This window comes from Lathamus discolor, chromosome 15, assembly GCF_037157495.1.
Source record: "Lathamus discolor isolate bLatDis1 chromosome 15, bLatDis1.hap1, whole genome shotgun sequence".
Taxonomy (NCBI): Eukaryota; Metazoa; Chordata; class Aves; order Psittaciformes; family Psittacidae; genus Lathamus; species Lathamus discolor.
This window is the reverse complement of record NC_088898.1, coordinates 6585697-6607465: the sequence shown is the minus strand read 5'-3', so window position 1 is coordinate 6607465 and position 21769 is coordinate 6585697. Positions and strand designations below refer to the sequence as shown.

The window sequence follows — 21769 nt, the reverse complement described above, 5'->3', positions numbered from 1 at the left end:
GTGGTCAGCACTCGGAATTATATCCCAGAGAAGTGGACTGCTGGTGCTCAGTGGGACATTTCCTTGTAGTGAGGTCAGCTCCCTCCAGAACAACTGGAGCTGGTCCCTGATGGGACCAAGCTGAGCATGTGCTTGCTCCTAACATGATGTGTGGAAGAGTTATGTGCTCTCCATTCTGAGTATTGGAATGTATGTGTGTGAGAGGATGGTTGGGTTTCCTTCATCCTGTTGCCTTTTAGCATGGATTGGTTTGATGCTTCCCATACCCACCCAGCCCTTGGGCTGCCCAACACCTCACATTGTCTTTTTGCTTCCCTTTCAGATGTGGATGTTCTTCAAAGACTGGGCCTGTCAGGGAAAAGGCCATCAAGCGGATGGTCCTCATCGCGGACAGTTCCTCAAGGAGTCATTCCTTTTAAATCAGGGGTCATCTTCACTCAGCGAGCACGCGTCGAAGCGCCGCTCAGCACCATCCTTCCAGCAGGCTCCAGCACCAACCTGCTCCTGGTGCTGAGCCTCTGCTCCCACCGCATTAACAACGCTTTTCTCTTTGCTGTCAAGAGCAAAAAGAGGAAACTGCAGCTCGGCATCCAGTTTGTGCCTGGGAAGATCATAGTCTATGTGGGCCACAAGCGCTCTGTATATTTTGATTACAATGTCCACGACGGCCAATGGCACAACCTGGCCATCAACATCCGTGGCCAGACAGTCACTTTGTTTACTTCTTGTGGGAAGCGCAGAGTACATGCGGATTTGCATTACAAAAAGGACGAGGCATTGGATCCACACGGATCTTTCCTCTTTGGGAAGATAAACCAGCACTCGGTGCAGTTTGAAGGAGCCATCTGCCAGTTTGATATTTATCCTTCCGCCAAGGCAGCTCATCATTACTGTAAATACCTGAAGAAACAGTGCAGGCAAGCAGATACCTACCGGCCAAACCTGCCCCCTCTCATCCCCCTCCTTCCCAGGGATCCCAATGCCTCCCCCAGTACCCCACGGCATACGGAGCCCTTGTTGCAGGGTTTAAGAAACCTGACCACTGCTGCCCCATCCTTGGTGCTTGGCAGGGTCACTGCACCCCTCAAGGCTCGGGGTTCAGGTACAACCATCGCATGGGTATCAACCCCATCATCACTGCCAAGACTGACAACCAAAGCCACAAAGGTCACAGTGGCCCCATCTCCTGTTCCATCTAGTACTGAATCACAGCCACCCACTCGTTCGCCACCTCGGGGCACGGTGGCAACCATCAGGGTGTCCCGTCCCACCCCCAGCACACGCATGGAGAAAACTCCTCTTCCCACTGCCAAAAAGGCCCCACCAACAAGCCAGAACCCTGCCATGGCCAAGGGGAAGGAGTCCAAGCAAGAGACCAAAAAGAAGATCAGCCAAAACCCAACCGTTGAGCCCTCTAAAGCACCCGGTACTGTAAAGCCAGTGAGGAGGGTGACTGATAACACAACCAGCAACGTCCACTTTGTCACCCTAAGACAGAACCCAAGCAGTGGCCCTGTTCCAAAGAAGCACGTGCCGTCCCCCACCAGGAAAGTGGATCCTAGTAACATCCCTCTGGTGTACACCAAACTGCCCCTGGGGTCTGCCCATCCCGTCTCCAGAGACAGGGCACAGGCCTCCAACCTCACAACCCCTGCTGCCACTGATGGCTATCAGATCTTTGACCTCCTCGGACCCACTCCGTTTCCATTTTTACTGGGATATCCAGGAGTGAAAGGAGAGAGAGGACCTCAGGTAAGTTCAGGCTCTTGATGCTCACTATTCCCAGTCACAGCTCAGCTGCATGGCTGTCACACCATAACCAACAAGGGTTTCCATAAAGCTTTTAGCGGTGTGTGGCAGCTCAAAATAGCACTATTACATTCGTGATGACCACAATTTTAGCACATACGTTGCTGTACACTCGAGTGCTCTGTGATGGTGGATGCTCCTTAAGTTTGTGCTTAAAGGTACTGCTTCATATTAGATTTAATAAAGGGGAAAATACAAATTCCCACCTTCCTTCCCCAGAGTTGCTGCTTTAAATTTGATGGTTAAGCTGGGGCTCTGTTCTTCACCCCTGGTTTTTCTCAGGGCCAAGAGGGCAGAACTGCTGGTCACCTTCCAAAGAAAACCCAAGAGCCTCAGAAACATGCCACAGATTATCTATTACTTAACACTGGTTTTTAATTTCTTATGTACCCAAAATTCTCATTTCCAAAAGTGCCCCATTCCCGTAAATGCAAGTGCAGAGATTGCTCCAGGATTTATGGTTTTTTAAACAAACTCACCTCTATTTTTCTGGTGTAAGTTAATTTCTTCTTATTATTACTCAAAAGCCTGCATTTAAAACGTGCAAAGAGCTTCCTTTATAGCATTAACTACTGCATTCCACACACAATAACCTCTCTCAGGGTGTGTATCTTGGCCATGGTAAAAGTATACACACATTTTGTAATGCTAAAAGCAGTCAGGCCACACTAATTATCTGCTAGCTGCCTTTCCTTTAAGTGCAAGAATGCAAACAGGATCCTTAAACTGGCCAGCTTTTAGGAGGATTTGGTGTTCCAACCCCAGCCTTTTGCTATATCGTGTATATGAGGTTCTGTACATGTACAAGAAGTTTCTCCCAGACAGAGTCTTGGGTTGCCAAGTTCCAGCCTAGAGCAAATTATTACAGCTGACTTCTTAAAATAGGGAGAGGAGGGTTTACAATGGAAATGTTGAGGCTGGCTGAAGGAACACAATCAACAGCACTTGAGCCTGCAGATGGGCTGATGTCTTGCAAGTGACACCCAAAGTGATAACGGTTGTATCGCTAAGGTCTTGATGGGTGCTTACCTTCTAGGTCTGCATTTCCTGCCTGTCCCGTTTCAGAGCAATGTAGCGATTTCTCTCCTTGTCGGTTGGATGGGGAGTCACCATCAGGTGTGTTTTGTTCTAAGGCTCCCACTCTGAGAGGTGAAGATGCTGCCCTAGGCAGGGGAATGCAGCACTGCGCTCCTGCCTGGCTTTACAGGCACATATCCCTGATGCAGGCTTTGTGCTTGGAGTTTTGCTAAATCCCTGAGTATGCAGAATGAGCCTCAGTGGATTTTCCTTCTGTGTTTCATGGAGAGTCATTTCAGGCTTGTTTCCAAGAGGAGAAATGAAGCAATTCGGAGCTTCTCCCAAAACACTGCTTACCTGTAAGGGCTAAATCTCATGGGCTGCTCTGAGCTCAGAGGAATCCTGGCCTTTCCCACCTTATTCCCCTGCAAGTGTCATGAGGGTGACCAAGCTCCAAGCCCCCTCTTCTCCCTGCAATGTAAAGAGCTTATTATTGAACTGGAGTGGAAAATCCCTCTCAGCTTGTGAATCATAGCACAGAAAGAGATTCAGGCTGTGGAGGGCTGAGGGAAGAGACGGCAGGATTTTTTCCATCCCGTCTGAGAACAACTGGAGTCCTGAATTGAGGGAAAGGAGAACATTTTGAGGCTCTGTCTGGCCTTTTCCTCTTTGACTGCTGGAAACACAGTCGGCACTTTGGGAGGGAAAGGTTATGGCTTGGCTGCGTGCGGTGCTCAATAGCTCCTGTGACTCACTCGGAGATCTCTGTACCACACTGCATTGGATGTCTCTGACGTGGGAAGGGAAAGAGGAGAAAAGACTGGAATGGGGATGACATGTTGGGAAGCTAATAGAGCACTTCCATAGCCAGATGAGCATGTTTCAGAGCAAGTGCTGATAAATGTTCTGTGCTTGAGTAATTACCTGGCGCCTGCCTCGTGCTATTGGGCAGGCGTTTCTGATGAGGTCAGTGCAGCCCTTCCTGCTCTGCTATGTGATATCACTGCCCAGCGCTTTCCCTGGATGGGGCTGGGAATGTCATTGGCGGGTCTGGCGCACGGGTGGAGGGATAAGATGATTAAATAGTTTTCCCACTTATGTTGTCTGGTACAAGGTGTCTGCAAGCGAAATGTCACTCTGGACAGAGAAGTGTGTGTGGGAAATGTCCTTCTACCTGTTCAGCAAGGATTGCGACCACCTTGCAATGATTTAGATATAGGAAGTTCTTTACTGTGAGGGTGGTGAGGCACTGGAATGGGTTGCCCAAAGAAGTGGCAAATGCTCCATCCTTGGTGATGTTCAAGGCCAGGTTGGACAGAATACAGTTTAATGTGTGGTGTCCCTGCCCATGGCAGGGGTTAGAACTGGATGATCATAAGGTCCTTTCCAACCCAAACCGTTCTATGATTCTGTATGATTCTATATGAATCTATATACGATTCTATGTATGATTCTACAGTTTATGGGCAGAGGCAGGCTGCTAGCCAGTAACACCCTGCTTTTCCCTTCCACTTAAAGAGAAGGGGCCATCTTTCATCCTGCTCATCCCAAAATCAGGATGCGAATGACAGTTGCGGTGCAAGGCAGTGATGATTCAGTGCAGTCACTGCAATTCTGGCTTTGTGAATGCCACCAAAATAACTGTGGTATAATTTTAGCTGTGCAGCAAGGCCCCATCCCCATAATTGAGGTGTCTGCATGGTTAGAGGAGTGCAAGCACTCTAAGGATCTGTTCACCTAGCAATAAAAGGCAGCACCCTCCATGGATTAATCCTAGACGACCACCGCAATGCTGCGCAACAGGAAACGGAGCCACTGCATCCCACATGCAACTAGCGGCAGTGCATTAATTCTTCAGGAATGTTGGGTTTGCGGGGCGGTGGGAGGAGGGGAAGGGATGTTCTTAAAAAGGAATTTCTTGGGAACCATTAATAACCACAAGCATTTGGGATCTCAGCTCTGCATTTCTTCTGGAGAAGGGGGGGAAATAGCATGAACCACCCAAACATCGTGCTCAGTCAGGAAGGCAGCACTGACTCAGCAGCTGGCAAAGCTCCCTCTGGATCATCCCCATGGCTGCCCACAGCACCTCAGCAGAGCCTTGCTTAAGATCTCCTTAGCAAGCACTGGGCCCTTCAGTCAGCTTGCAGTGATGTGACCCCAAGCTCATGGCTCAATTTGGACACCCGTAAAAGCAAAAGAGATACAGGAAAACAGTATTTTGTTGCCAACATGTCGAGCCCTCAAGGCTGTGATGTGATGGGTGTTTGAATCCTCTGGTGGACAGGGTAGCATTTGCTTGTCTATACCAGCAGCAGGTTTAAGGGGGAGATTCAGGAGAACCGTCATCCCCAACCATCAGCACTGCCTGTGGGATGTCCGTGTGCCGTGTCATAGGGTAGAGCTACAGCAAACCCCTTGCCCCTGGTGCAGATGAGGTCTACTGAGCCTTCCACAGTGAGCCCCAAGTTGGACCTTTCTCCTCCTATATAGTGAAGCTGTAATTCCACAACTTTTTGTGCCTTATACACAAAAGAACCCAAATATATTGACTATGAGAAGTGTCTGAGGGTTATTTTTAGAGGAAGAAAAACTCTGGCACTGAGTGGGCTGAGTTCACTAAGAGGCAGTGGAAGCACTGAGTAACACAAGAGGAGTGGGGATGGGAGGAACATGTATCTGAGTTGGAAAAGACCCTGGGTGGAAGGATGAGCAGCCTGCAGCTCTCCTCCACACACTGTGGTGCGTAGTCAGGAGCCCCAGGTTCAATCCCAGCCTGAAGGCAGCCTTCTTCCACCAGCAGATGCGTTTCTAAGCGCATCCCCAGTCTGGACTGCTCCATCTTCTGCATGAGCAGTTTGTCTTGGAGCCCAGCTCCTTTCCTAGAGAATCAATCCCTGCCAAATCAGGCAGCGAATAGGGGAGAGAGAGAGGTGATTGGGAGCGCTGATAAAATATGAAGTGCTTATTTCCAGTCCTCCTTGTAGCAGAAAAGGCTGCTCAAGCTGATAGTCTGTGATAAATGGAGGAACACACAATGTGTTTGAATGTCTCTTAATGAATGAGTCATATTAATAAAAAAAAGAGAATCACATGCTTTGTATAATTCATGGGAAAAGTTTCAGCCTCGCTCACACAGTTGGATCAGTGTTTTTTTGCTAATTTAACCAGAACTATCCCCAAAGGGAAATCATCTCGCAGGCGAAAGACTGAGAATCCGAGAGCTCTATTTGTGTAAAACAAAGCTGATTTTAAAGAGCAGTAGTTGAAAGGGTGATTGAGATAAATGTGCTGCAAAGAATGTCAGGATGCGTTGTGGAAATATGTGCAGGTGTTTTTACAAGTGATAGAGTATGAGATCCCTCTATTTTTTCACACCCCTTCAGACTTCTTTCCAAGGTCTGACACTGCTCAAGTCTGAAGTGCCTCCCGCAGAGATTGCTTCTGCAATGTCTCTATAGAAAAGCTGTGCTCATCAAGCTGGAATACTAACATTGTGGTATGTATTGTGCTGCTGCTTTGCTCAGAATTGAGCTGTGGACAAGGATTTGTCTCTGATAGGTGTTGTACAGACCCAGAATAACCATCTGTGTCTATTGCGGAACTCGTATTACAAGACTGGCTTCACACCAACACCTCTGCTCCTGCCAGAATTATGAGAGGTTTTTCTTTCTAGACTGGTTGAAACCCAGATGTGTCCAAATTTAACATGATAAGCCTGCCTTGGAGAAGAAATAACCAAAATGCTGGATTTTTTCCTCTATAAAACCCTGCAGATTTGCTTTAGGCAGTATTTCAAGCTGGGTTTTAGTTTAGGTCCTGTCCCCCTCTCTGTGAGGATGGAAAGGCGAGGAAGGGTTGGTGTATCTTTTGAAGATGAGATCTTCTCTTCCCCTTCTGTTCTCCTGAGGAGAGGATTTTCATTCTCGTGTTGTAGCTGCTCAGACCCTCCATGCTGGTGCTTTCCAGATGTACAAGGCTAAACAGTATTGTGGCAATGGCCTTGCATATGAAATGTGCCTCATCTTCCTCTGGGAAGAAAACAAGACAGGTTCTCTTATCTGCAGGGCTAACGTCATTGCTCAGAACTCAATGCCAACATGGGGAGAAGCTTTTGATGTGTTTTCTGAACTCCCTTTTAAGTTGGCTTTTACCACATGCATTAGCATCTGAGAAAGAATGTTCTCCCTTCAGTCCTTGCAGTGTTTTGCGCAGTGCAGGACGCCCACCCCTGAAACACAGCCTTGTGAGGGATAAAGGAGAACTGTACTATTAATGGGGTACAGAACATGGGAGGCAGAAATACATCGGAGAGACCCTGCGTGTAGATGTGTCGGTCCATCAGTGTGCACTAGAATATGAGCTGAATTGTGTCCTGGGTAATTTGCTCCTAGGGGAATGATAATGGGAATACTCTGCTATCTGAGCAAGTCGATTCAGCAGGCATTCAAAAGGAAGGGAGTCATTTCCCACATCAACAGCACCAGTTCCTGCACTGATTATGCTTCCCTCCAAGCCCTCTCCCAGCAGGTTCAGCCTTGCTCAGGTTGTGAGATCTAAAGGCACAGGCTCCCAGAGGCAGTGCCGCAGGCAGAGGGAAGTGTGAGGAGGGTCACGATGCGGGAGAGGCAGAGATATGAACTGGCTGATCTCAGCAGCAAGAGGAAACGGCGAGATTTCTCCTGTCCTCAGGGCCCAATGCATTTCCCTTTCAGACAACTCAGCTTAATTTTCCATTTGCAATTCGAAGCTCCGAAAGAGAAGAAAAAGAGATGGTCCCTTTTGCGCCAGGAAGTTTCCCAGCTGCAGCTTAGAATAAATCCTATAATCATTTGGTGGGATCATTGTTCCTAATGCTACCGTGGGAAACTGAGAAGGGTTAAACTTTTATGTGGCTGCTATTAGCCGCTCCGCAGAGCTGTTCAGGCTGGTTAACGATTCAGCTGTTTGGCTGGAGAAGAGAGTGAGTATCTGCTGCTGCCCTGTTTCTCCTTGATCTCTGCTTTTGCTGTGTGTGATAACGGGGTGTGTGTGTTCTCTGCCATCAGTTTGCAGAGCAGAGCAGGCAAGAGGCCAGAGAGGCAAGAAGCGAAGTGCTAGGAGCAGTAGCTCACTGCGGGAGACTGTCAGCTTTGCTGATCTTGTGAGGTGTTCATGCAATAGGAGGGCAGGAGCAGGGAAGTGCCAGGAAAAGGAAACCTTCCTGCCTTGCGGAGCACTTCCCTCTGCTCCCTATGGAATTCCCTAAGGATGCTATTAAAGGGCACGATGGAAAGGTCCACACAGACTCTGTGTGATCCGTTTAACTCCTCCCTGCATTAAGGGTGAAAGTGAAGATGTCTCTGGTGAGCATAGGGACTGCGCAGGCATTACCTCCAGACAGACTCCTGGTAGCTCACTGCATGGTGCTTCGTTGATAGACATCTCTTACTCTCCATGTCTCGGAGCCTTACGATGGAAGTGGGACCGCATCCATCATCTGTAAGTAGCTGGGCCCTGATCCAGTCTCATTCTTCTCTGGCTGCCTCTCCGGATGTGCATTTTTTCCCTGTGTGTTTCAGTATTGCTCTCCCCAGGCAAAGCCAGTTGTCTGACGTGGGCCTCTTGCTCAAGAACTTGAGTTGGATGATAGAGGCATGTGTAAGGGGCAGGAGAAATGAGTCACTGGGAAGGCACAGTGCACATCCCATCCAATCCAGCTACCCAGGAACCCTGTGAGAATGGAGAGGGCTGGAAGGGACCTTAACGACAGAAGGTGGTCTTGCAGTTGTGTTTCCCAGCTATCAGTGTTCATTCAGCTACCCCAGTTCTCTTTCACCTTGGCTTGCTTCTGGTTTATGTACGTCACACTCTTGCCTTATGCAGTTGCCGCAGTGTCTGGCACCTTTTAGCCACTCATCCTGCAGTCACCTTATTCCTTTTGCTCTTTAGAAGAATAAGAAAAGGCTGAAAGGTAAATTAAACCAAAGCAAAGTGATAGGGGACTCCTGAATTATGTGCTGCTCTTTCTGTGCTGTTCCAGCCAGATGGCTTTCCCTTAGCTCCACGTTCCCACTCCAGTGCAGGCATTAACTCTCGCCTCATTTTGGCTAGCTGCAGTTTATTGTGAACAGTCCCATTTTTTGAGAAGTATTTTACTCAAGTGGCCAAGCGCAATCGCAGCTGCTGTTAGCAGGAAGGTGGGAAAGGTCACCTCAAGTCTGGTACACAGGGAATGCAGCACCGGCAGTGGTATCTTCTCTTTCACTTCTTCATTTAGGGGTAAAAGGGAGTGGGTCTCGATGGAGAAGATATTAAGCACTTGAATTCATCTTTGCCAAACCCTCTTAGCTGTTGCTGCATCAGTTGCATTGGATTCATGTTTTGATAGTTATCTTCCTAACTAAAGAGAATTAAGGAACTAAGGGGATTTTATTAACAAAGCTTGGATTCTGGAGCACAATTATACACAAGGCTTAAAACCTCACATAACCATGAGTCTATTTGCACAGCTGTATAATTGCATTATACACGGGGCCCTGAGCTGGCACAATGGCAGGTTACGTGTTGTGTATGTTGCTGAAGTGAGGGTCAGCTGTACCAATAAGGGTTGTTACTACCAAGACCAGTAATACCATGTTACCAGCAATAAGCACCTTGCAGAGGGGTCAGATGAAGTGTCCCAGACTGTATCTCAAGGCAGGCTGCAGTGCTGGGTAGTAGCAGAGTGTGATACGGTGTTAAAATCCATCCACGTGTTGTCTCAGCGCAGGACATCAGCTATTCTGTGCTGTGTAGCCTCTTACACTGTAAGACAATCATTTACTTGTCACCTTTACTACAGATAGAACTAAATACAGAAAACGCGATTAATTTGATGTCCTGACAAAGCAGTATTACAGACAGACATACCTGGGGCTTTGTTTATTCCTCCCCTGCCTTCTTTCTACAGTACCAAATCTGTCTGCATGACTTTGTTTAAAAGGTTGCTTTTATACTAATTAATTTGCTGCTTATGAGAATCATTGAATCATATGGGCTAATATGGTAACGGGAGGGTTGGTAGTATTAGAGTCTATTCATCAGCTACCTCTATGGTTCAGGCAAGTTTTCTCTGTTCAAAATCTTATCCTGGGCATGAGATTTAGGGTAGGGATCTCCAGGGGTTTTGTTACTAAATCACACACTTGATGACTCCTGAAAACTGAGTTAGGGATCATGAACTGTCCATTCCTCCTCAGGGCCAGTAACATGCTGCAGAGCCCGAGCAGCTCTGCCTGGCAGTCCTTCTGCAGGAGGCTCTGCTTGGGGTGATGGCACATGTGAGGTCCTACAGTGCTGTTCCCAGTGGGAAGGGAGTGGAACCAGAGTGTGGTACCCACTCCATGCAATGCACCCATCTTCCCCCGCCCGCCACACAGTTGGAGAGCTCAGGCTGCCTTCCAAACATCCTTCAGCCTGCTGCTCTGGATCTGTCTCTCCCCTGGATGCAATGAAAGCTCATCTTTTATAACAAGCTACTTGGATATAAATCCTCTGGGAGACGCTTAATTAACAGTTATTCTTGTTAGGCATGTTTGGCTTGGGGGAAAAGAAGCTTTGAGGAGTTATTAGGGGTTGCAAATGGCTTTCCAGAAAGCTGAATCCTCCAGTCCATTGAAAAAATGAATGAATAAATGAACAAATTCAAACTCAATGCATTACTGAGTCTTTTTCCCTAACCTGTTTCACATCAGCGCGCAGCTGGGTGCCTGATATCTCCACTTTCTTCTCACCCTCTGCCAAGAACCCCCACTACTCTGACATGCATGAGTTGACCTCTCCTGTATCACATATTTAAGAATATCCAACACTGACAGCAATTCTATTACATTTATCACATGCCACTCCAAAATACAAAGTGATGGGATGCAATTAAGTTGTAATTCATGTAGAAGCCTGCAGTACCAAGAGCTATACATCCTCAGCCAATGTATATTACAACACCCAATGTTATTCCTTTGCCAAGGTGCTAACACGTTGCCTGTGTGCTAGCACATAGCAGGAAACCCCGAAGCTGAGAGACAGTTGTGTTACCTGTGTTACAGCATGGGTTCAGGAAGGTGGAAACACAGCTGTGATCATAGGAATGTCATCCACGGCAGAAAGATGTGAAGGCTCTGTCCCCAGTCTATGGAAATACATGCTTCTGCAGATGTTACTGTGCATGGGGTTTTATCCCTTTATAGTAATAGAATAAGTTGAAGGGAAATAGGAGCATCGCCCTGTTATAGAACCATCATTAATTCTTATTTTTATTCTTCTAGGGCCCACCAGGTCTGCCGGGCTTACCAGGACCACCTGGCAAGAGAGGTTCTCGAGTAAGTGATATTAAATACCTATCCATTTGCACTTGAACATGTGTGTCCTACCATTCCAAGGGCTGTTGTATGTTCCTGTGGCTGAGTAATGATTGCTTCAAGCCCTGCTGTTGCAGTCCGGCCTCCCTCCTTTCTCTCATTCCCTGCTCAAGGTTTTCAGGAGGCCACACTGGTGATTTGCAGCCTCCCTGAGCTAAGGTTTGGCATTGAAAAGGCTGGGGTGAATGTTTCCAAATGGCTGTCAGAGGAATGAGCTCTATCTCATTTTGTTTCCAGTATCCATTCCTTCTTGCAAACCCAGTGCTGAACATGCTTTTCGTTCTGTCTTTCACTCTTCCTAGCTTCCCAAAATGCTTGCTTTGAGGTCCTTCACCATCACTATGACTTTACGAGTGGGACCATGGTCTAGGACCAAGGACTCGGCACACAGGGATGAGCTTTTGTGTTCCTCAGATTGAGACCTGCTCTCTGTCTGCTTTCCAAGCTCTAGAGCAAAATGTCTTAGCTACTCAATAAGATCCATTATAAACTCCTCAATTTCTTCTTCCCCACATTAACTTCTGAGGCAGATCTTTGAGCATTAAGTGTTATGCTGAGGCCTCATCTGGTGCTGAGTGCTGTAACTAGCTGTGAGCAAAGCTTTCTGCATTGATCTAGCTGCAGAAATAGTCTCCCAAAGCTGGGCAACATGCCTGACCTGGATGCAGTTAGCTGTTGGCATCACATTCATGTTAGCATGGTGCTGTCCCACAAGGTATGGTCATAGAGTCCACTTCCTGAGCACTGAACAGATGTGGGTCAGGAATCAAAAGATGCAAGTGTCTGAGGCTGGAGGAAGGGAATATTTGGATCCATGATCCAGGCAGCATCCTGGCCTGGCAGCAGCAGCAGATTTCCTCACACATACTTGGCTAAAACTCAACCCCATGTAATGTCTTTAAAGAACAACCGAGAGGCTAAAAGCTGAAGGACTGTGCATTCCCTGAGGACACTTGTTACAGTCCTGTGAGATCTTGCAGTAACCAGTAAAGATAAATGCACCTTCTCTCTACAACAGTGAAAGCTCTGCAGGAGCCTCTGCAGCCTGGGTATGGATATCAACAGACCCAAGCACTGATTTGGGCTGTGAGTGTAAGGCAAGCATCAAGCTCATGGGTTTCATAGACAGGATAATGGCAGTGTTCAAGTCCAGGTCGGTCAGGGCTTGCAGCACCCTGCTCTAGTGGAAGGTGGCCCTGCCCATGGCAGGGGTTGGAATTGGATGAGCTTTAAGGTCTCTTCCAACCTGAACCGTTCTATGTTTAGATAAGTCCTACAGCGAAACACCAGGATGACTGGTCATGCAGTCTTGATGTCTTCTGAGCTGTAACCGCATCAACAAATTGGCCAGTTCTTAGCAAGTCCCCATTAAGCTGAAGGTTGTTCATGTCTCCCTCATGAGAGGTGTTTGGTGTTACTTCTTGCAGTCCTGCAGTGTACAGACTACTCTCCATGTCTGGAGACCCCAGCTGCATCCCCCTTGTGAATGACCAAATTGCATCTCTACATCCAAATTCCACTACCAAAACTTGCCTTGTTCTGACTTTCCGTGCTCTTCCCCAGCTGTGGCGCACTCCATCCTATATTTAAGATGCTCCTCTAAAAGACAATAAGCAACAGAGCATTTTGGAGCTCAGCCCCGGCCAGAGGTGCTGAGAATCATCCTAGGAAAGAGTTCCCAGTTAGGAAGCGCTCAGCACAGCTGAGCCTGGCTTGGCTTGGACCTCTGCGAAGAGGCTGTGCTAATTTTGGGAAGGGGCAGAAGGGTCAATCTGTGAATGTCTGGCCTGGAGCACTGGAGACAACTGCTCCCTGCATCCATTGTTTTGACTTCTAGTATTTTTCTTTCCTGTGGCTCTTCGGGCTTTAAGTGCTTCATTGCAGAGAAAAGCTGCCAGAAACTAAGACAGGCTTAGGGGAATTCTTGCATCTTTTGCTTTCATTGTGCATGAGGCACTTAAAATAGGTGTGCAATGCCGCAGGGGTTATGTTCTACCTCTGCCCAACCTGATCCTCAGACAAACCAGTTGCAGGGCTCTTACACAGCCCATGGGTAACCCGTGAGGCGTCCCATGAGGCTCCAAGCCCAAGAGTGGAGCTCCTTAGGGAAGGTGGATATTATGTGCAACTTTGCAGTGTTGGATGCCAGGAGAAAGGATGGATTGTTTCTTGTCACCAATGTAGTGAATGATCTAAAGCCTGAGATGCAATGGCTCTTGTAGCTTGCACAATTTCTACATTATTAATGCTTATATAAATATTTGGCTCATGTGAAAACCTAGTAGCAGCCTCTGACTCCTGACCTTCTGTAGCTGTGAAGCCCATAAAGTTGCTCTGCTGCTGATGTAGTGCAATATTTCCACTCCTTTAAATTCTGTGCTGTCTCTGGTTTGTTTCCCTTTCTCTCCTTGTGCTGGTCAGGGTAAAATGAAAGCCCTGATGAGGGCTTCTGCTTCGAGGTTGTGGTCAGTGGCAGTTGGTAAGCCAAGCTGGCTGATCCCATGGTTCTTTCTCTGTGTTTCCAGCAGATAAATAGATAAACCAGCAGATGAACTAGACTTGTCCGTGCAGTCTGAGTGTTGCTCATCCATGTAAGCAGTGCCTCCTGGTTTGCAGTAACAAACACCAGTCTTTGTAGTAGCATGGAGGAGGTTGCGTCCAGGACACATCTCCCATTCAAGGGCATTCCAAGGCAGTGGATAGTGCAGTCTTCTTGAAAATGCCCATTTCTTGCCTTTGAAAAGCCAGTCCCCAGCTTAGAAGCATTGAATTAATTTTACACTCAGCGTCAGGGATCCATGGAGTTGGGTTCAGACTACACCAATGCTCTGCTCGCTGCAACTAGGAAGGCAAAGGTATATAACAAATGAAAACTGGGTGTTTCTTCTTATTGCCTAGGGGACTCCAAGGCGAAGGTGTAAATACATTGCCATTCTGATGATGGGAAATGACGGCTAATGAGTTTCTCAGGAGCTCTGCAAACCTGTATAGATATTGCTGTATTGGCCATATGCTTTACAGCAGGTTTCCTCTCTGTATCCGGCTAGGGTTGTTTTCAGCTTTTATGTCTGTATTAAAGAATCAGAGGCATAAGGAAGGGATCTGCCCACACCACTTCTCAAGTAAATGTACCTTGGCAGGCATCTGTGTAAGATCTGAGATGCATCTTGTAGGGAAGGGCAGTTTCAGCAATAAGGGTTTCCCTGGCATATGGCGTGTAGTGGGACAGCTTTCCCATGGCTTTGTGTGTGAGTGGTGGTACTTGGGTCCAAGCACAACGGCTCCACGTAAGGGATGTGTTGCACTCCAGCCCTCACTATTCTATGATTCTATGACCTTTGCGTCGCTTCAAACATGAAGGTTGAATGGGGAGGCAGTGGCAGAGGCTGGGTTTTGCTCGCAGAGCTGTGCTAACAAGCTCAAAAAGGAACTGCCAGCAAAGGGCTCCTGATGGAGCAATAACTTGTACACCATTGTGGCTTATCCCTGCCTCAGCTAGCTTCATCCCCATGCTGTCTGCATGAGGGGCTTTTGCCAGCATGTCCATATTGATCACAACCTGTGACTCATTCCAGTGTAGTTAGACCAGCAAACTAGTCTGCACTAAAGTGCTGTCGACCATCACACTTGGTCTTGAAATCTGCCTTCCAGATGAGCTCTATGGCAATCCTAGTTATCTGTTCCCCTTCTACATGGAGGAGACAGCAAGCTGACACATGGCAGACAGGAATCTGGTGGTTGTCTTCAATGCCAGGACAGCAATAATGGGAAAGTCAGACTTTTCAAAACACTTCAATTTAGGAAGCCAGGTCCTATTGGAAGTTGATCTCCATCTGTAATAGGCAAGAAAACTCTGGTATAAGAAAAGTGTTTTACCCATGGCCACACAACAGGTCAGAGGCAGAACTGGGAATATAAAGCCTGGCATGCTGTAATTGCTCATATTTAACCTCTCTGATACAATACAGGAGAAAGCCAAACGGACGAGTGAACAGAACACGGACACGTTCCCTGATGCTTCGGGAATCTCTTACCATCCTCCTGTGAACCTTAGCAGCCTGAAAGACTGCAGGGTCCCGGTGTAACACGTCCCTGTTACATTTGGTCTGTGGCTGCAAAAAATCTCCCTTTCCTTCAAAATGCAGGGCTTCCCTCCTAAAACAAGCAAGCACTTCTCCCAGCTGCAGAGGTTCCCCGGTACCCTCATTCCACGAGGAAGACTTCCCGATTTCTGAATAGAGGTGTTTAAAGAAACAGTTTGTTTGGCTTCACCTCAAATATTTAGCTCGTTTTTTTCAGCAAGCCAGAGGTCAGGGTGGGATCTGTAGGTCAGGGGTAGAAAAAGCTGCTTTACACAGAGAAACACCAAGACACAGGGAGTTTTGAATGAGTCCTCATTGCTCCAACCAAAGCTTTCCAGCATTTAGCAGGAGTTTGGAGGATTTTTCCCCCTTCCCTGTGAATGCTGGAGGGATGGGGGGTGTTGTGCACAGTTACACTTTTGTTAATACTTGAGGGCTGTGAACCATTACGCATAAAAGAGCTTCTGTGAGCAGGGTCCCATCTCCAGGCACGTCACCGAGATGAACTGGGTGGCACAGTGCGGTTCTCAAGGAGCATCATTCACGCAGAAGACATTCCATGGAGATGGGAACCCCCTCCCCTCACTTGCAGAACACATTCAGGGATTGTTCTGGTCTCTGGGCTGTCCCACGGCAAAGTTTTCCATGGAATTTCTGGTGCAAGGCTTGGAAGTTCTCAGATGCAAGTTGGCATTTGCTATAGATTGGATTGTTTCAGCAGTTATGAGGGACCCAAAGCAGGTAGCTAAACAGGCACAGATGCAAACAGTAATACATGTTGTGGGAATTTGTTATTCAGTGGGGTCAGCATTGTCCCATCTTGTGAGTGGAAAAGAGGAACGAAACTAATGCACTGATGATAAATATATTTGGGAGAATCCTAATTCTTAGATAGGGATGGGAAATTGAATTTAATTCAGGATAACATGGGTAAAATCTAGCACTACAAAGCCATTAGCTTTCGAGTTGCTTCTCCGTGAGAAGGCTGTTGCTGGGAGCACTGGCTGGAGACGGGTAATTCTGGGTGCAGTAGAAGAGGAATGAACATTGGACTGAGGTTAATAAACCAAGGGATGACAGCTTGGGGGCACAATGACTGTTACTGGGGCTTCCAGTTTGGTGCATGGATTAATGCGTAAGGCCTGCCTGTTCAGATTATGCATTGCTAACACCTCCCAAGGCGGATGCTGTCCTGTACCTTTTGTTACCCAGCCCATCAAACTGCACCACACTGCATCCTTCTCCTCTGCCAAGAATGTGGGTGTAATCACGGATCCGGGACTAACCGTGTTGGAACACATCAAGATCAGTTTTTTCCCCTTCTTTAGGACTGCTGCCAGACTGCACCTTTTTCTCCCGATGTTATGGGAGCTGTTTAAAGCATCTAGCACAAGCCCCACACTGGGTTACAGCCGTTTCTTGCGTGCCAGAGTGGACTCTTCCCACTGCCACTTCATCAGCAGGATGTGGCCACTTCTCACTAGGATAAGACCACATTGGTCTTTAGGAACAGGATGGATCTCTGACCTTCCCTTGCAGGGTTTACATACTATGAGTCTCATTGAATTCAGTGGTCAAGAGCCTGTATTTCATAACCATGTTTTGTCACTGGATACTAGGATTAGATCCTCCCTATTCCCTCCTTTTGGTTAAAGCTCTTTATGATTTTCTTGCTGTACTTTGGTTTAGCCCTAGAAGAACCTGTACCAAATTATGCTGAAGGTGTGATTGGTCTCTTAGCCAGGAGAACTGGCAGCTGGACTTTCTATGTTCCAGGTTTCCTCCTGGAAACTCTCATTCTCAGCTAGAAGTCACACCAAACCATGCTGCTCCCTCCAGTCTGACACTGAAGCCTGCTTCAGGCTATGGTGGAGCATGGATTTCACCCAACTGCACTGAAATGGGCTTTAAGCCAAACTGCCTGCCTCCAAAGTTGAGTAACAACTGAATTCCCTCCTCAAATCCAGCAGCAACCTGGATTTATGAACCCTGTTCAGAGCTACCCAGATTATTGCTTATGTGTAAGAGCTTTTTAGGAACTCACCTTTTACAAAGCCTTTACTGTTCTGATTTCTGCTACTTAATATTTGTCTTCATATGTATTTGAGACTTGGAAGACTTGGGTTGAAGTGTTTCTGCTACCACAAACTCATTGCATTAACTTAAGCAGTGCATTAAATCTGTGTTTCAGTGTCCCACCCAATGGGGTGAACAGATGATGCCATAGTTTGCTGGGAATATGGATTTAAGACTTCTTGGTGCTCAGTTTCTGTGGCTACAGCAGCTCTATGGGTTTTCAAATGACAAGTTGGTACTCAAACACCTTTACTTTACAGTTGTCTCAGTTTCATTGGAAATTCACAGCCAGGCTAAAGCATCCGAGAATCTCAGGCTGAAAATGTGGATGGAAATGAAGAATGGGCCAATAAATGTATTTGGTTTCAGGCTGAAAATCTGAAGGAATCTAAGAATGGGACATAAAATTTATTTGGGTAAAAAAAATGCCATTTGCAAAGCCTCGGCCTTTTAATTGCTCTTACAGCAGACCAGCATGTGTTGGGAAATAGCACTGAGCATTCACCAGCTGTCTATACCACAAGATACAATAGCTGCATTAAGAAAAGACATTATTTTCTATTGCAGCACAGTAAAAATAAAACTGAATAGACATCAACACCCTGATGTTCTCATAAAAGAGAGCAAGGGCACTGAACTTGGATGGCAGTCGCATGCAGTGATTTTCCTTGGAAATCAGACCCTGAAGATTCTGGCCCCATCTATGCTGAAATGCTCATTGAAAATACTGCAGCTGAGTATCAAGAGTGGCTTTTTATCCCCCAGGCTGTACTCCTTGTAACTAGAGGGTACGTTAAAGTGCTCCTCGTGGTGGTGTAAAGCCCATACCCAGTCTTGGCAGCACAGTAGCCCTTGGAATTGAATCTTCAGGGTGTTTCATCTCCCAGGAACGTGCTCGAGAGGACTTGGAATTGTTATTACTTCTGCCTGAAAGGTTAACAGATCTTCCGTGCTGTATACAATCCTGGGATAAACTATCCTTAGTGGCTTATTCCAGATAACTCCTTAAATAGTCTTTGGAAAATACACAGGGTGGGTTTAAAATATGATGTGAAAGGAGATACTGCTGTTTGTGACCTGAAGCAGATCCTCTGACAGTGTCATTAGCTTGTGAGACCTATACAAAAAACACAGGCTTAAGTGGTTTAAAGGGACTGACTTCTGCTCGACTGACTTCTGTTCTACTGTCCACAATCCATTCTCTTTCTAACCTCTAAAGGCAAAAGCCTGGTTGACTTGGAATGGAAATAAGTTCATCCCAAATAGCTGAACACTTTCCCTGTAGCAATTCCTTCTGTTCTCTTCCATTTTGGCCAAAAAAAGCAACAGCCCATCACACTTCTGCTCCCTTCTGCCTCCCTCCATCTCTTTCTGCTGTGGTTACTTGCAGAGCTCTGACTCCCTTGACCGCAAGGTAGTTTCTATTAATGGTTGTGGAATATTTGGTGTGCCCAAATCGTCTCGTTGTCACCACACACCTTGTGACAGACACGCCTCCCGTTCCATAGAGGTAGGTGGGAGCTGGTAGCCAGGTTTCACCACTCCAGAGGCACTGGTGAGGGTCCCGCTGTCTCTGAGCTGGGCCATGTACTGTGGATGCTCTGCTCTCCGGGGTCATCACTTCACTCATGACTTTCCACAGCTGCGGGGAATAGCACAGATGCCCGTCGACTCCTCCTGACTCCGCTTTGTGTCTGTTGTGTTTTTTAGGGTCCCCCAGGTCCCCATGGAAACCCCGGCTCACCTGGACCCCCCGGACTGAAAGTAAGTATTAACTGGCATAAGGTGATTTTGCCTTCCTGTTTCAGTGAAGGAACTGCGGCTTTTCTTGATCCCACTTGTACAAAACAAGGAGCTGAAGCCGTTTTCCCCCTCTGCTCACACACAGGCCCCCAGCAGCACAGCCAAAGTCTTTTCCTGTGCTTTGAGACCCTGCTGCATGCCTCAGTTCTTGGTTCTCCTTAATTTCCAAGGCTGCCTTGTTAAGCTCTGCCTGTGCAAGGGAGCAAACGTCTATGTTGAGATGAGGGCAGTGGAATCCTTCCACTCCAGAGCCTCACCAGGTCTGGGTTTCTTTGCTGTTTCATTCCTCTCCTCTGGGTTTTGCATCCTACTCCTCCACCTTTTGGGTCTGGACATCAGTGGGGTGAGTGGCAGCACCCGGCTTCTTCCTCTCCCTTTCTCATCCTGAAACTCCTTTGTCTCTCCTTCCCTCTCCAGGGTTTCTGGGATCCCCGACCTCTATCAGTCTTCCCAAACTGATCCCATTGCTTCCTTCTAGATACTCTTTGGTCCTTTCCTCCTGCACACGCATTCCCTCCAGGGTGCTGAGGCTTCCTCCTCCCTTTGCGTGAGACTTCGGCACAGATGTGGCTCCAGAGGGGAGCTAAGCCTCTGTGTCACAAAACTGCGCTCAGAAAGATGCTTTCATTCCCATGTTATTCCTGTGTGTGAGGCGTTGTGTTAACCTAAAGACTGGGAAGTTCCTGGGAAACTGGTTTGGATTGGTTTGATGTCCTTGTTTACACAGAAACAGCTCAATACCACCAATCTGGGACTAAAGAACAGTTGAGTTTTGAAAGGCGATGCTTAATAGAGGTTTTCACTACCAAGGAAAGCTGTCTCAGCCAAACACAGGGGTACAAGCGAGAGTCCTGTGCGTGAAAAGACGGTCTTTTCATGATCTCATCAGTAGGCAGAGATGCTATGAGCACTATTGATGCTCTGGGAAAAAGAGTCTGGAAACTTGGCAAGCTGCCTCTACGTGATTAAAAATTAGGCACTGGAGACACGCTGGTGAGCAGCAGCTGGTTTAAATTCTACGCTGTAGTTATATGGCCTGAAAAGTGAGGCTGTAAAAGCTCTGCGTTTTAGTGTTCTGCATTTATTATCCAGCAATGACTTCCAGATCACACTTGTTGAGTTCTATAACTCAAATCAAGGTTCTTCTATCTAACTTCCAGACCTGCAAATTCAGCTTGGTCCAATCTATAGAGTCAAATGATGTTTCTATGCCATAGGACTACTTTTAAAACACTTTTAGCCTAATGCCTGGTCAGAAATCATCTTTTGGCTGTAAAGCTGTTTTCAGTCGATCTCCTACTAGAAATAAAACTTCCTGTAAGCATTTTCCCTCCATCTCGATGCGTGCTCTGGCAGCGGGAAGCCCTCAGAGGATGGATGGATGTAACAGTCTGCAGCAGAGATCTGGTGTCATCAGTCTGTGTGATATACTGTAGTTTGGCCAGACACCATTTGCAGGATCAGGGTGTTCTATGTGGTGCTTTGTCAAAAGGAGTATTAAGTTTGCAATGGGAGATGAGAGCTGCAGCTCAGAGCAGGACTGGACACAACTTCACCTCTAGAAGGAAGAGCTTGGTAAGCCACGGTTGCAAGATCTTTGCATAAGAAGCATGTTTTGGAAGGTGTGTATCAGATCCAAGAGTTTTGGTTTCCCTCCTTCCCTTCATTTCTCTGACACCAGTCCCAGAATACGGACTTTGCACAAAAAAGGTTTTATTTCGCTCTCTTACATTTTAAATGCCTCAACCCTTCACCAGGCTTGTGGACCTGGGACCTGATGCCTTCTTAACAGACCCAGCCCATGTCTGACATTATGGACTTTGAAAGCCAAACCTGGGCAACAGAACCCAGCAGCCTCAACTAGGACTTCTCTTGCTGAGAGCCTTCAAGTGGGTTTTGGGCTGGATCTTCCCTAGATAGATAATACCACGGAAAAAACAAGCAATCCAAGAAAGGAAACTGAAGTTTCCCAGATAGAGAGAGCTTGGAAACAATGACTAACACCAAGGCATTGTCACTTAGGAAGTAACCCAGGAGCATAATTTTTATCAGCTGAATTAACAGAACACTCTGTAAGGTCAGGCAGTACAAGGGACGTGATGTGGCATGGTAGCGATGTGTGTTTGTGCACAGCTCTTGTCCAGTTGTGCTGGTGAGCATTAGTGCTGTGTTACTGGGCTGCTGTGTTTCTGAATCTGCCCTGTGCATGGTCTACCTTATTAGTGATCTCTTGCACAGATTGTAGCTGATGAGTCAAATTCCTGCTTGGAGCTCCTGCTTGGAATTCCTGCTTGGAGCTGGAGCTCCGAGTTGCACTGACTTCAGTGGCATTACACCCACTTGTGTCACCTGGGAATTTAGCCTGTGGTGCTTTTCACATCCACTTATAATGTGCAATTGCTTAAAGGGGGTTCTTGCCACTATTTGCATTCTCTGTGTTGTCCTTGGCAGCTGCAGAAGTGCAATTACATCTAGCTAGCAAAGACTGATTATAGCAGATAACCTCTTAAATGGCTGTAGACATATGCGGGCTAGGGTTGTGGCTGGCTGTGTGACCTGTAAGCTGCTGGAAGGGGGGCAGGAGGGGTGCTGCTAACAAGTAAG

The 21769-nt window shown here is 47.2% G+C and overlaps 1 protein-coding gene across 5 annotated transcripts in view; it reads left to right on the top strand.

Moving 5' to 3' along the window:
- Positions 1 to 21769, top strand: part of COL27A1 (collagen type XXVII alpha 1 chain) — a 195601-nt gene that overhangs the window by 57319 nt on the left and 116513 nt on the right. For all 5 annotated transcript variants that reach the window (XM_065696066.1, XM_065696069.1, XM_065696070.1 and 2 more), the window contains 3 exons: positions 323 to 1752; positions 11112 to 11165; positions 19073 to 19126. In XM_065696066.1, the coding sequence (XP_065552138.1) occupies positions 323 to 1752; positions 11112 to 11165; positions 19073 to 19126 (1538 nt within the window). The remainder of the gene's footprint in view (positions 1 to 322; positions 1753 to 11111; positions 11166 to 19072; positions 19127 to 21769) is intronic.